The 14,666-nt window shown below is 37.7% G+C and overlaps 1 protein-coding gene and 1 non-coding gene across 2 annotated transcripts in view; both read right to left on the reverse strand.

Annotated features, from left to right (window-relative positions):
- Positions 1-536: 536 nt before the first annotated feature.
- IPO7 (importin 7) overlaps positions 537-14,666 on the reverse strand; it is a 34,664-nt gene continuing 20,534 nt past the window's right edge. Inside the window, exons 13-25 of the mRNA XM_036384725.2 lie at positions 14,204-14,293; positions 13,508-13,673; positions 12,598-12,758; positions 11,636-11,764; positions 9,931-9,997; positions 9,727-9,852; positions 9,347-9,444; positions 7,871-7,966; positions 6,958-7,178; positions 6,647-6,852; positions 6,075-6,281; positions 5,604-5,720; positions 537-3,345 (exon numbers count right to left, since the gene is read on the reverse strand). Of these exons, the coding sequence (XP_036240618.1) occupies positions 3,248-3,345; positions 5,604-5,720; positions 6,075-6,281; positions 6,647-6,852; positions 6,958-7,178; positions 7,871-7,966; positions 9,347-9,444; positions 9,727-9,852; positions 9,931-9,997; positions 11,636-11,764; positions 12,598-12,758; positions 13,508-13,673; positions 14,204-14,293 (1,782 nt within the window). The 3' untranslated portion in view covers positions 537-3,247. The remainder of the gene's footprint in view (positions 3,346-5,603; positions 5,721-6,074; positions 6,282-6,646; positions 6,853-6,957; positions 7,179-7,870; positions 7,967-9,346; positions 9,445-9,726; positions 9,853-9,930; positions 9,998-11,635; positions 11,765-12,597; positions 12,759-13,507; positions 13,674-14,203; positions 14,294-14,666) is intronic.
- LOC118687969 (small nucleolar RNA SNORA23) lies at positions 13,832-14,012 on the reverse strand. The gene has a single exon (XR_004980420.1). It is a non-coding gene; the product is annotated as a small nucleolar RNA SNORA23 (small nucleolar RNA).

Below are 14,666 nucleotides of genomic sequence, written 5' to 3' on the forward strand. Positions count from 1 at the left end.
TACACAAACCAGTGACACACCATTTAAGATAAAACTATATATAGACTGAAAAGTAACTGATAATCAGCAGCAGACAAAGCTTTTCCACCTGGCTCATTCTGGCTATGTAGAAGGTTCCACAGAAAAAATAATCAACCCTTAAAACTTACCAGGTATCCATTACTAGGCATCATTAAAATCACCTGCATGTTTATTGGCAGGTAGTCAGTAATTATTCCACTGCAGACTTGACAAATCTTACAGTAACAGTCCTAGGCTATAGGAGATTGGAATAGAGCTTTGTGTTACTATGCTGATACATACTAATAATTCTTTGAAGACAGTGATTTAGAGAAAAAATATTAACCCAGTATGTCAGCATTTTAAAAAACTACCTGTTTTTTATATTTAACACAGTTGAAGAGAATTCTGGTTATGCCTAACATTTGTTTGGAGGAATATTTTGGAAAGGGAAATACAAACCTGACAGCTGTACAACTCGAGCAGGTCTGTACTGTAAGGATACAGCTACATTCAAAACACCACACTGAAATAAGTGAAGATAAGGATTTGCTTTAGATGTTTATTAATCCAAGGAGATCTTCCATAATAGAAAAAAACAGAGGCTTTAAATTTCCCAGCTCTTCCTTCAGAGTTGCATTATCCTTGAAAATGGAATGGATAAGTGCAAGTTCTAGGAGGAAGATCAGTTTTTAATTTGACATAAGTGTATCACTGAAATTGATATATTGCATCACAAAATGCGCTATCACCACCAACAACAATGCAAAATTGCTTTGCAATTTATATAAATACATTTCTTGGAGCAAAGGAAAGCAAAGTTCTAGATCCATTCTTAAAAAAGATGCTCCTTGCTAGCCAGTCTAGTGACACATAAAAGCACCCTTGAAGTAAGACTATTCCTCACACCAAGGTAAAATTCTTCCCTTGACTTGTAAAATATAATTGTTCCAGAACTGACAACAGCACTAAAATTGGTGATTTCCCCGTTTTTTTGTCATCTGCTTTATACATGAAGCCTTCTCACTGCTGCTGTCACATCTTCTGCCACAAGGCCCAAAATGGCTCATCTGTCCTCAAAGCTTCTCATGCATTTTTAGGATGCATGTGAAGGTAAGCAGATGCCCAAGCAGCAGATGTTCAGAAATGATTTGTCAAACCAGGTGTTCCCAAGCAATGCAAGGAGAAGGCATGCTGGAAGCACATCTGTCAGCTTCTTCTACAAAAATAAAACCCTGTCTAGAGCTTCCCTGGGGGCCCGAGCACAGTTACAGTCCCGTGAGTTACAGTCACAAACCCCCAGTGAGTTCTGCTCTGTGCAGCCCCTAAAGCTGCACAGCAACCATCCCAGGTCTCACACCACCACGAGGATGGATATTCCCATCCCATCCAAGGCTTCTGTAGTCAGGCTTTTCCACCTCAGGGGCTTTGCTTTCCAAGTGTCCCTTTGGTACTGGGCCAGGGCTCCATGTCCCACCTTATCCCCCAGGTGCAGGGAAGCGTTTGCTGGAGCCAAGCAGAGCCTGGGGCTGGGCAGCTCAGCAGGGAAAACCCAAAGCACCACCAAATCCTGCTACTCTGCTGATGCAAAAAACCACACCACACAGACCAATTTTCTGAAGACTGCATTTTGAGTATCATAATATATATATATGTGCATTTCATTTTTACAGATAAAAACTCAGTTTATTTTTAACCTGTATTTAAATTTTGGAGGCTTACATTAAATTAAGGTAGCTTGTTTAATATCAATTGTAACAGCAGGTGACATTTTTATATAAAAACAGCCTAAAGAAAAAAAAAAAACAAAACAACCCAAACATTTGATTTAAAAGACCTGACACCAATGATCTCAAGGCAAGATCAAACGCCAATGGATTTGCTTTTAGAAAAGAAAAAGGGGGCATTTAAGCCAACCCATTCACAGCCTCTCCCTGCTGGCTTCTTCATACAGTGGTTTTGATAGTGGTCCCAGAGGGAACTGTATTTTGCCTCTCTAGCTAAAATACTAGTTACTATAGCAACGTTGAAGGAAGAAAATTGTGGCTTCAAAACTGAAAGATTGGCAAAACTTCAAATACACTGTCTGGATCAGGCAGACAACAGCACACACTAATGCTGCAAGTGCAAAAAGAGGGGGAATGAAATGCAGGAGTAGTGCACCTGCCCTACCATGATCTGGAAAAAGAATATTCTGCACACCTGGGGAAAAAAATTGCATTTATATACCATAGCCCAGATCAGCCAATGACACTGGTTTTTAATAGATTGCATATGTAGGTGTTTCACCCATACACTTCAATTGACCTTAAGAACTTCACGTCTCATTTACCTGCCTTAGAGAGGATAACTTTTCTTTGTGCTTACAGTACATATTTGTTCAATTTTCTAGCTTGTACAGTGAGATCTTTAAAAAAAACAAAGGACACGGAGGGTGTTGCTATTTTTTCTTTAGCAGCAATGAAATATCACTAACCCCTTTTTACATATCCGAATTCAAGTCACAACCAGAGGTGACTGCACCACAAAGTCACCAGGTACAAAACTGCTAGTTCATTTTAAATTAATAACTTGAAATTATTTTCCCCAATACATCCCTTTTTTTTTATTTTTATAAACAGCAAACATTTTGCTATTTTTGTACATAGGCTAGCAGGCTTGTTTCAATATGAAAGTGCTAATTCATTTACAGATTTATCAGTTATGTAGTGCTACATTAAGTGTCCAATATTCTACATATGAACAATCTTGATAAATGGAAATGATGAAGATTAAGTAAGGCTATCTGATTACCTTATCTTATTTACATTAAAAGAATAGACACCCAGTGGTAGGGATAAAAGGGAAAGAAACTGGGCAAATACTCATACTGCCACAGGTGTAAAAATTAAGTCTGCCTTCTAGCTTGTACTGTAAATGAGACATTTTAAATAGTCCTGCAGCCCATGTCTAGTTTTTTTTCCTCAGAAAAAGAAAAGCTGCCTTCACGACATCCCCTCTTGATTTCCGATCTCCAACGTGTGTCATTTGAAGCTTTAAATTCAGATTCTTCCTATCTTCAAAAAAACCTCTGGTTTGCTTTCCAGTATCAGGTTGAATGATCAGGTCCCACTTCTGGGGCTTTGTCCAATCTATTTATAAATTAGTTTAGAGTGAGTTGTAGATAACATGAACCAGTTCTGGAACCACTATTGGGAGGAACACAAGCTCTTCACTACAATCACACAGTAGCAGGAAAAGTGATAATTCAATTCATTCCTGGGGCAGGGCCTCCAAAATTAAATGAAGTTGGCACAACTGGAGCATTGAATTTGTATCCTCCATGCTTTTCGATCATTTTGGATTCTAAAACAAAACAAAAAAACAGAAGGAAGAAGTTTTAGTGTGTGTAGGGGGGAAGACAGACCAAGATTCTATGACTGACCACTTTGAGACTCTCAGAGATACAGGTTTAACCTGGGGTTACCCAACCAAGGAATCAACACCCACAAGTGGACATGTGCCAGGCCCCACAGAACAGAAGGGCCGACTATTTACTTATTTTAACTTCTCAGTATTGTTACCACCATGCTTTCATGAATTTGTACTTTAAAAAGCCCACACTTTAGCGTCTGGACATGACTGTACTTTAGAAACAGAAAGAATACTGCACTTTTAAACTTGGTAACAGGCACACAATTCTTTCTGCTTAACATCAACAGACTTTGCAGTCTAATCAGTAACAGAGCACATGTGCAAAAAAGCAGTACACAGATATTGGCTAAATTTTTGGTGTTCCTATCTCAATTCAACAATATAAGCAGAAACCACCACTGAAGCACCAGAAAAAGCCTTTTTCCACATGCTGCTACCCAAGCAGGTAATTTGGACTGTAGGTTACTAAGACCACAAAACATAATTCTGAGAGAAAACTACCAAGTTGATCACTTTTCATTTTCAACCAGAACTTAGATCTTTGGACACCTGAGGTGCACATATCCATCACTGTAACTACCAGTGATTGTTAAGGTGTCTGGTTTTACCATCCTTCAAACACTGCTGTAGGACAGGGATTACTGTAAACCGCTTTTTACAAGCTCTAATACACGGACAACTGAAAATCAGGTTGGTAATTTAGGTTCTACCTTTACTACAATCTAGATAATGCAAAAGGTGGCTTGCATTATTCCCAGGCCAAGATAACAACAACTTATTAATGTCTTATATTGGTCTCAGAGCTTTTTCCTAAATTGAACCAGTTGCAATCTCTCTGGGAATGCAGGTCAGCTCATATTATCTGGCAAATGTGCATTTTGGCTCTGTTTCTTTGAAAACAAGCCACAAAGATGTTGCCATGGCTAATGGAGCATGGGGGGAGAATCCCTCACAGCTCCACAGAAGAGAAATCTCTCAGCATATGGAAATTCTTCTAAGCTATATTAATATAAGGGAGAACTGTATTTCAAATCCTTTTAACAGGATGTCCTCATGTGTGATAAGTAGCCTAAATGTAGTACCAGTGTTCTGTGATAGTAGGGAAGAATTTCCCATAGGGATCTGGTTGCTTAAGTTAAACTTTACAACTTCTCTGAAAAAACAGTACAAAACCCACAAACAAACAAACACACACCTCAAACTCTTTTGTCTCCATAAAATGCAGTAGTATAAAATTACATCAAAAAATGTCTACTGCTTGATAGGAGTCACAGTGAAACTGTATTTTATAATCATTAAAACTGGATCATTCTGGACCCAAACAAGCTTTGTGAGGTGATTTAGGCTGTTCTCTCATAAAAAGCACTTATTAAATGTGTATTCTTACTACCAATATTTTCACTGAAAAATTTATGAATTTCTATTTTGAAACATCTGTAGCAACTGCTCACTAAGACGGATGATATGAGGCTGGTATATTCTTACTACCAATATTTTTATTGAAAATTTTATAAATTTCTGTTTTGAAACATCTGTAGCAACTGCTGCTCACTAAGACACAGGATATGAGGCTGGACTGATCCCTCAACATGCAGTCTTAAGAGTTGTTATATATATTGGCTTATGCTCCAAAGTGAAAACCTAGGAAAAAAAGAAAAAAAATATAAACTGAATAAAGACTTAAAAATCTGTACTATATGTAATATTTAATAGGTTTAATGATGTGGCTTTACAGATGGTACTACTTCCATAATTTAGTATTCTCCTACCCACAGAATCCTTGTCTATCCCAGCTGGACTATGTGACATCTCAGGAAATCATTCATCAGCCACTTGATGTGTTTGTTAACATACCTGGAGTTCAACTATCTTCAGGTAATCAAATAAATTATTTTCAAATCTAAGAAATTAGGAAAAATATGCTTTTATTTCCTTGACTACCTCCCCAGGTGTTTCTAGCACTCCTCTCACCTGTGGTATTGCCACCCAGTTTGTGCATGGAGGCTGGCAATTCTAAGAGCTTTCTAACAACCCTGTTCTGATGGAGCCATTGTCAGGCTTGAATGAAAGGCCTGTTCTGTGCCGTGCTCCTTGAGCACATCATCATCATCCTCACTGTGTTTGCATGCTCCTTGAGCCCCCCGGCAGGGCAGGGCCCAGGAGGCAGTGCTGTATGAAGGTGTGAGTACCGTGTGCTGCCCGCCGCTGGTCCGCCAGGGTGGCGATGTCCTGCAGCTGCTTCCTCTGCTCCTCGCTCAGGCCCTGTGTCAAAGCCTGGTACCACACAGGGTTACGGTTCTGAATTGCTGCAGCAGAGACAAAACATAAGCAAAAGGAAAGTGCTGATCAAAATGTTCCAGAACTCAAACCTTACTCACTCACTGCCATTTTAATCAGAGTAATATTCTGTTATGTTACATAATTCAAGACACTTAAACACTAGGACAGCTTCTGACCTCTTCCCTACCACTATAAATTCATTCAAGCAACTCCCTCTGCTAGAGAAGTTTAACAATGGCATCTCCTTTCCAAAGAAATAAATGGTTCAAGCCCATATTGGAAAGCCTGTTTGGAAGTTTTGAACAGGTTCTAGTTAACAACAGTGTACACTAAAGCTGAAATGTAACTTGTTGGCCAGGAAAAAAAATACAGTTACTTACTCTGAAAAATTGTTTTAAATATTTGATATTCATCAACAGGGTTATCTTCATCATCAATAATTGTGGAATAACCTTCCAAAGCAGTCTCTTCAGCATCATCTTCTTCCCAGTCTTCATCATCTCCATCTTCACCTGCCTGTTTTGCTAGAATTTCAAGATATTCTTGACCATCTTCATCAATGTCATCTTCATCACTCCCCAGTTCATCTGAGTTAATTATAAACAAAAAAAAGTTTATCTTGAAAATGTCAAGAACAATTCTTTACAAAGTGGCTAATTAGGTAAAACAGGCAGTGGAAATGGTAACAATACTGTGCAGGCTGGAAAGGGGGGAGCTCTTCTAACTCTGCCCTGGAAGAAGTCAGTTTTTAAGAGAGTGGAAAGTAATATATACTTTGCACTACATATACCATACAGATTTACTTAAAAGTTGTCAAGAGATGTCCAGTGTTCTACTGCAGTGCTTCATTTTTGGAATTAGGATACTCAGAATAATTTCACAAAGGAACTCATTATCTCCATCAGAAAAAAATGAAACATACAAAATAACATCAAAGGTTTCATCTCCATACCTGTTTCCTCATCTTCTTCAGCTTCATCATCATCATCACTGTCATTTTCATGCTCTGCATGACAGGCATATGCTCTTTTCAATCCATTAAATAAAAGGATAAAAGCTGGCAGGATCTGCCCAGCAACTTGATTTAAAACCTGTGGTATTTGCTCCAGATTAATAAGAGCACACAAGCCAAGGACACACATCTTTCTGTCATGGAGTCTACAAAACAGAAGAGTAGCAGAGTTGCAAGTTTTGTCATGATTTCCAAGCAGGTCATACATAGGTGTATCACAGAGAATCATCTCCAGAAGTACAAACACTTACCCCAGGAAACAGTCCACATCATTAAGCCACTGAGTTATGAAGTGATTGGTGACAGGCTCCACGTTATTGGGGAAACGAAGATTTTCCAATGTGTTTAATAGTAAATGAGGATTGTAATACAAAGCAGCTATGGCAACCTGGAGGCACATGGTTCGCAGCTCACTGGTTTTCACTTCTCTGGTCAGTCTCTCCAAGGCAGCTTCCACAAACAAGGGTATGCACTGGACAGTGAGAACATTCACACTCAGTGATCAAAAATAAAACTTGTCGTTCTGTACTTCAACAGTGTGGCACATAAACACAGATGGCATAAAATTAAGTCATTTTTTAATTGCCAGCAGAAGCCAGATACAAAGATGAAATGAAAATGTGAAAATATTTAATCACATGGATTTTGTGACATCCTGCACAGCAAATGTAACTTCTGGTTCTATAATATTGTGTATTAAAATTGGAAAATATAGAAAGTCCAGAAAAATCAACTTATTAATCTCTCAAATTCCAATTGCCATATGTACATAAAGAAGTCCCTGGTCCCTCTATTATATTGATTTGGATTCTAGGAACTTCATTTCCATTCTTCATTATTTCAAAGCTATGAGGTTGACAGAATAATTTTCATTAAATATTCACTAGAATTAACTTAGAATGCAATTAATTGACTTTTTAGAACCAAGATTCCTCGGGTGGCACTCTTCCAGACTCATAAAAAGGCCAGTTTTGCAGTGTCCTAAATTCTGAGACAAAGCATGCAGGAACTCTCTGCAGTGCTGTCAGTGAGTAACACTGACAGGATTATCAGTTGCACCACATGAAGTGCTCATAACAAAACTCATCTTAATACATAATCAATTCACACTACACAATAAATATTTTAAAAGTATTAGTTTTAGCAATCAAAGTCATTACCAACCTGATCAATGCCACGCCCTTTACACTGAAGAATAATTACTTCTAACAGCTTTGCTGCATGACATTCTGCATCCTCTCCAGCAACTCCTGTAAGGACCTGAAACACAGCCATTACTGGTGGTGTATCCCCTCAAGGAGTATTCTCTATACACTCCTTTGCTTTGAAAAGCTGGTATGAATTTACCCCCTCTAACAATGCCAGCATTAACAGCCATCAGTGAAGCAGCCAGATCTACAGCAATGGCTCAGTGTGACAACCAGGGACTGGAAACTGCTGGAATTGGGCAAAACCAACTAAATGTACAAATATTCAAGAACTCTATGGATGCTGAGCCCACCACAGTTACAGTAAAAGCATCAGCTGCCATTTTGCCAAGGATTATTTCCATAAATGAAAGAAAAACTTTACAGATCTATCAACATACTGAATTTTGTAGAAGTTTTATTTACAAAAATGGGCTATCTAGTGGAAGACCATGCAACATCTAAAACCTGTGTTAAAAATTCACTGTGCTCAGCTAACACCAATCACTAAGTAGTCATGACAGGCTAATTTTATATGTAAGATGCCAAGAAATTACAAACATCCTAATTGGCCTGGTTGCAACTTGTTTTCAAACAAAGGCTGGCAAGAGTTATTCACTAGTATTTATAAAATACTAAAATAGTTATTCACTGTAATATTTAAACATCTTCAAAAGAATTACTCAGGAAATACCATGGGCAACACAGCTGACAGTTCACCAAAGCTCTTAAATAGACATCACACCCCATATCCAGGAGTGGAAATCTGAAATCCCCACATATTACTATTAGAGATGGTAAAGCATTAACACTGATCTTATAAAAAAGTATTCCTATCCTCACATGGTGCTAACACTCTGGAAAGCTGTATATTCTAGAATTTGACTGCACAAAGAAAGCCCAGTAATACAAATTAAAATACAGAAACCCTGCCCATAAGTGCCTGGACTGAGTCAGACCAACTGCATTCTACTCCCAGCTTTCACCACTGATGCAGCACGAACTTGGGAAAACAACTTCCTATTCCTGTCCCTTTACCTTTTATCCCTACACACTTCTTCAGCTAATAGGTGTCAGACCTTCAGCACACATGCAGCACGTGTATCCTGGCCATGGTGAGGCTACAAAACCCAGATGGAAGAATCCACCTACCTTTTGCAATCTGTCTTGCATGCCCATATGCACTAAGTGTATTGTACCAAACCTGCTTTGTTTATTCTGCTTTCCTTGTGTAGGATTTCTTTTTCCCTTCTGCCAAAAGCATGAAATTTTGATGCAATCTCTTTAAATTTCTCAGCAATAACTTAGTAATTTCAGGAATCTTAGAGGATGTTAGATAGCAAAATGCTTTAAAGAGCAGAAGTCAAAAGCTGCTGTGGGAAAAACTACCCAGTTTAACATGGTTATTTCTTCAGAGATGGCAGGTTTTGTTACCACACAGGAATCTACTCACCTTCTTGCACATACTGTAGATCATTTCAAGATATTTTGTGTCTGACAGAAGTGTATCTGTATCAACAGTCACGTAATTATGCAAGAGAGGCATCATATCTGTATTAAAAAGGATGATCACAGTTAGGTATTATCTGTGTGCTTATTAAAATCAGGTTGAAATCTGTGTATTAATAATGACAGTTCTTGCTTAATGCTTGCCTGCAAATCATAGGTGCCTTAGCAAAACAAGTCTGGTAGCAGCAACAGCAAAAGAAAAATATTTCAAGTGTAACCTCACTTGGGTGTTTTCCTAAGATTTCAGTCATGATGCAATTCATTGTATGGCTGAAATGGCATCCATGAAACCCTCTGGCTCCCTGATTTATTTATATTACTTACCAGTAAAATAATCAAAACCATCCTGCTGGAAGACTTCAAACACAAGAGGAAGCAGCTGCCACATTTGTGCAGAAACCTGTTGGCAGGTCAGACTATGAGCCAAGGAAAAGATCTCCTCGTAGAACTCTAAAACAAACAGAATCTAGGTAAATAGCATGCCAATGCCATGCACTTCTAAAAGTAAGCCAGCAGAAGTACAGATACCTAATACATGCTGCTGCAAAACTGTTCCAATTACTTGCAAACAGATCCCTTCCAGCTGCTGGGTAATCTGAAAAATAAAATAAAATCAAAAAGAACAGGTAATGATTATTTTCAATACTTTGTAGTTGAAATGAAACACATTTTAAAATTTGTCAAAGCAGCTTCTATATATACAATATAGTTTTTAAGAACTATTAGAAATGCCTCACATTTTAGAGCACTAAATGTGTAACAGCACAGCTCAGCTGTATTCAGCACTTAGCTAAGGATTTGCAAGATAGCTTTCAATATAAGGTGGTTTTTGAGTACTGGAACAATCTCATTATAGAGAATCCTTTAAAAAGGAAAGCCTGACTAACCCTCTGCACCAGCTCAGTCCCATTAAAACACTGTAAGCAAATATATATATATATATGGAGTAAACAATTGAAATCACAGGAGGTATTTCCTATCTCAGAAAAGAAATTAAACAAACAAACAAACAAACAAACAAAAAAAAAAAAAAAAAAAAAAAAAAAAAAAAAACCTCCAAAAAAATCCTAAATACCAAACCACTTCCCAAACCTAGTTTAGGATGTTCATGGTATGGAGACCACCAGTGTAAATGCTGGTCCTACAGATTCAGTCATTGTTCCCAATTAGTATATATATTAGTCCATGAAATAGCTAACAACACAGTCATTAACCTGTTGAGGGCACTCACCTTGCACAGGGACAAGTAAAGGCTGAGTTTCTGGTTTAAGCTATGCAGAACAGGATTTGAACCTAACCTGCTAAATACCTTATCTCTTGGAACACTGGTCATCCTCTGGGAGATGTCTCTAAATACAAATGTTTACTAGTCAACATTTTCAAACTGAGCTACTCAGGACTAGCATATCATTACACAGACTGTTAATTTAGAAGGCAAGGATTTGATGACAAAAACAAGTACAAGCAGCTCTAGCAACTGAGCTGGTCCTTGGTGTGGCAGCACTGAATTCTTGGGAATTCCCTTGAGATTTTGATGCTGCTTCTTTAGTGAAGCCTTCAGAGCTGTACAGCTTATTACTGAACTTTTTAGTCATTAAAAAACTATAATGTATTTATTAAAAGCCTGTAGCTGACTTTGTCAAGAAAGATTTTAATCAGAAGTAGCATCTTTTGAACTGGCTGTACTCTGGACAGAAGTGATTCCATTCAGTACACCAAAACCAAATGACAGAAGTTTTAATCCCAGAGGGAAATTCTCCAGGGCAGATGAGGCAGGTAAAATCCCCATATCCGAGCACAGCCACAAGAGCTGTATTTACCCACATTGATTCTGTCCCAGAGAGCAAACCCAGTCAGCAGAGTCAATGTTTGCAGCTATGTGAAGCTTTATGTGTTTTGTTTGAAGGGCAGACCTCATCAAATCCGACGTGTGTTCCCAGCTGAGCTGACAGAGCTCCACCTGCTACAGACACATTGCTTCTACTGGTTGAACAAGAAGCTGGATTCTTATGGCAAATACTGTGGCAACATTTATGCTCTATTACTGCATGCGTTGCATTAGAAAAGTGACCCACTCTGTTACAACTTGGCTGCATGGCAAGTACTTCACTATTTTCTGTTTTAATATCTTTTTGGCCAAAAGGACAGCTTTTCATGTAACAATGCTAGGTCTATAAAGGACTTACAGTGTTCTTACACCATACATATCAGCTGTAAAGTAATTTTTACTTACTTCCTTGTGATCTTCAACTACACTGAGAAGTGTATCGATAGTATTCAAGATTCCCATTGCTGTCACTGCTTTGTCATCACTGCCCTCTTCATCTGGACCAGTCTGGATTACCTGGTTAAATGTCATTGCCTGCACGTAATAGCAGAACAACCCATAAATATGTCATTAAATTTGAAAGTCTGGCACTCTACACAATTTCAGAAGGACTTCTGCTGAGAAAATGTGTACAAATAATAGAAGGTGACTGCTCTGCTCCAGAATTTCTTCTCAGGATAATAAAATTTGGATGTTAAACCATTGGAGCTGTCTCTACCCTTATCTACTCGTGAATAAAAATATGTAAATGACATTATGTCCCATGCAAAAGAATACATTTTCCCTTGGTAAGTTCTTCTAACACAAGGTTTCCTCAGTAGCTGATCTAGACTGGAACACTTGGCAGGCATTCCCAGAGAGGACACACTAACAATTCCATTTTAACTCCAAGGCCTTTAATAGGGAAGCACTGAACTGACCTCTGCTTTTGCAACCACTAATACAATTTGCTAGATATGGCCATTCAAGCTCTGAATTTCTCCAGCAGATTCAACTCTATTTTCACACCAAACTTTTAATTTAAAATTTACTCTTTAATTTAATATTTTAAAACAGACAACTTAAGTGACATGTTAGAGACTATTACCTAAAATGTGCTACCAATTCCATTATTACCACTATCAGAAGAAAATATGCAAAGATTTCACAAACATTTCTAGAATTGTTCTTAGAGAAATTTCTACTCAGTCTAAGTTATGAAGCCACTTCTGATGAAACACTGTCTAAATGTAGAAGAAAATTACTTGTATCAATGCACTTAGACTGGAGTAACAACAGCTATTAATTGATGGTCATACTCAACTATCAATTTTAAATATCAATCTTGCCCATATTAAAGATCTTCCCAAGCCACTGTAAAGTCTCACCAAATGCTGTGTCATTTCTACTGCAATTGGGGTAACTTCTTCACTATATTCACAGATCATCTTCTGAATCACATTAGTAAGATCATCATTTTCAGTCTCTCTTATAATATGAAGCAAAGCTTGCATTACAGGTCTAATGAAGGGAGTAATATATTCTTTAGCTGTAAAACAGGTGGAATGTTTCAATTAACATTCTTAGAAAACCACAGATCAGTTTAAGAACCTACATCTCAAATAACTTTATTTACTGCTTCAGCATTAACACACCAAAACCATAAGTAGAATAAATCATTATAGAAATACTACCATTCAGAACAAATTTTAATAATATGTAACAAGAGGATTGAAATTTAAGTATGAGAACCAGAGCACTGTGGTCTGAATTAATAAAATGCAAGATTACTGATCAATGCAAATGTTAATTGAATGGGAATGGGTACATATACACCCTTGTCAAATTACCTTAAGTATTAAATATAAGTATTAATATATAGTTTATGTTTGCTTTGTGGCTTTTATGCCAGCTTCAGGAATACTAAGCCAAGTAAAACCTGCCTGGACCAGGATAGGGTTTTTTTTTCTTTAAATTTTAACATGAATGAATATATGCCAAGACAGATATTGCCACTGTATTTCTGATTCAATTATTAGGTGCTATAAAACTGGATTTACTGTACCATGAAGCTCTTGTTTACCACGTCTTAATAATCATAATCTCTTATAATGTTAAAATGCACTTTATTTAAAAAAACTTAACTTTTCTAGCTGAAAAATTAGAGTAAATGATTCTAAGTTACAATTGCAAGAGGGAAATTAACATCAGGGCAGAAGAGAACAAGTCTGCCTGAACATCACAAAGTTAACAGCTATTCCATTAAAGCTTGCTGTAGCTGTAAGAAAAGGCTCCTACCTTTCTCTTGATTACTGATGAGAACTTGAAGAGCTATTGCAGCTTCCACTTTCACAGGCATTTCCCTATCATCTATCAGACACCTTCTCGTGAGTTCTAAGGCTGTCTGGAGATTCTGATCACTTTTAAATTTGACTTCACAGAAATAATGAAGAACCCAGCAAGCCTGAAAAAAAAAAAAAAAACAGACATGGAAAAAATTTGTGGCTGCAAAAGCCACAAAGAGGATTACCAACTGTTTGTATACCCATAACCAATACAAATCATTGAATCTGAGGTGCAACTCCTGATGAATACAGATACTCTAAGACTTGTCAGTGATGAAGATGTCTGAGAGTGTGGAGGCTGGTCAGTGGGAGGCTGTCTTGCAGACATCACTAAACCAGTACTATGATCTCAGGTTCATCTTTGGCCACAGGTTTTGTGTGAGCAGTACAGTCTATGTGCAAAACACACACAGACCCTACCACCAGACACAGATGGGAAACTGTGCACACAGCGCTGCAGCCATTCCAAAACTACACAGGGGCTATCTGTAATCACATGTAGCAACTAGCACCCATCCCTGGAAAAGGTGTACAATTTATTAGGGAAAAGGTGCAGAAAGGAGAACATCTCTGAGAGGGAAGAAGTTGCAGATTTCTGAATTCTTCAGTTGGAATAAGTGATCTCACAGTAAATACCACACTTTCTTACCCGAGCTCTCATGTAACCCAGCTCACTGCTGAAGAGAGGGAACACATGATTCTGCAACATATATTCCATCTGATCCTTATAGATCTTTTTCTGTCAAAATATGAAGGAAAGCACATCAGTTTAAAACTTCATATAAAAATGTATTTCTATCCCAGTAAAAAAGTCACACATGATAAAGTGTGAAGAGTGTAACAAACCCTCAGACTTTTCACTTATCCCTTTTTTAAAGTCAATTATGCAACCATGATCTCCTATATTAGTAATTAAACTTGGATCCTACATGGATTTTTAAAATTTTCAGTCATAATAGTGACACCTTTCTCCCCAGCCATTTTTTGACCCCAAAAGACACCTTTCTGTTGGCAGCACATTGGCACCAAAAGTAAAAGTGGTCAGGGAAACTGCTTAGATCTGTGGTCCAAAAACAAGTCTATGCCATGCATCTATTTTCCTACTATTTTAA

Source organism: Molothrus ater, chromosome 6 (assembly GCF_012460135.2).
Source record: "Molothrus ater isolate BHLD 08-10-18 breed brown headed cowbird chromosome 6, BPBGC_Mater_1.1, whole genome shotgun sequence".
In the NCBI taxonomy this organism is placed as follows: domain Eukaryota; kingdom Metazoa; phylum Chordata; class Aves; order Passeriformes; family Icteridae; genus Molothrus; species Molothrus ater.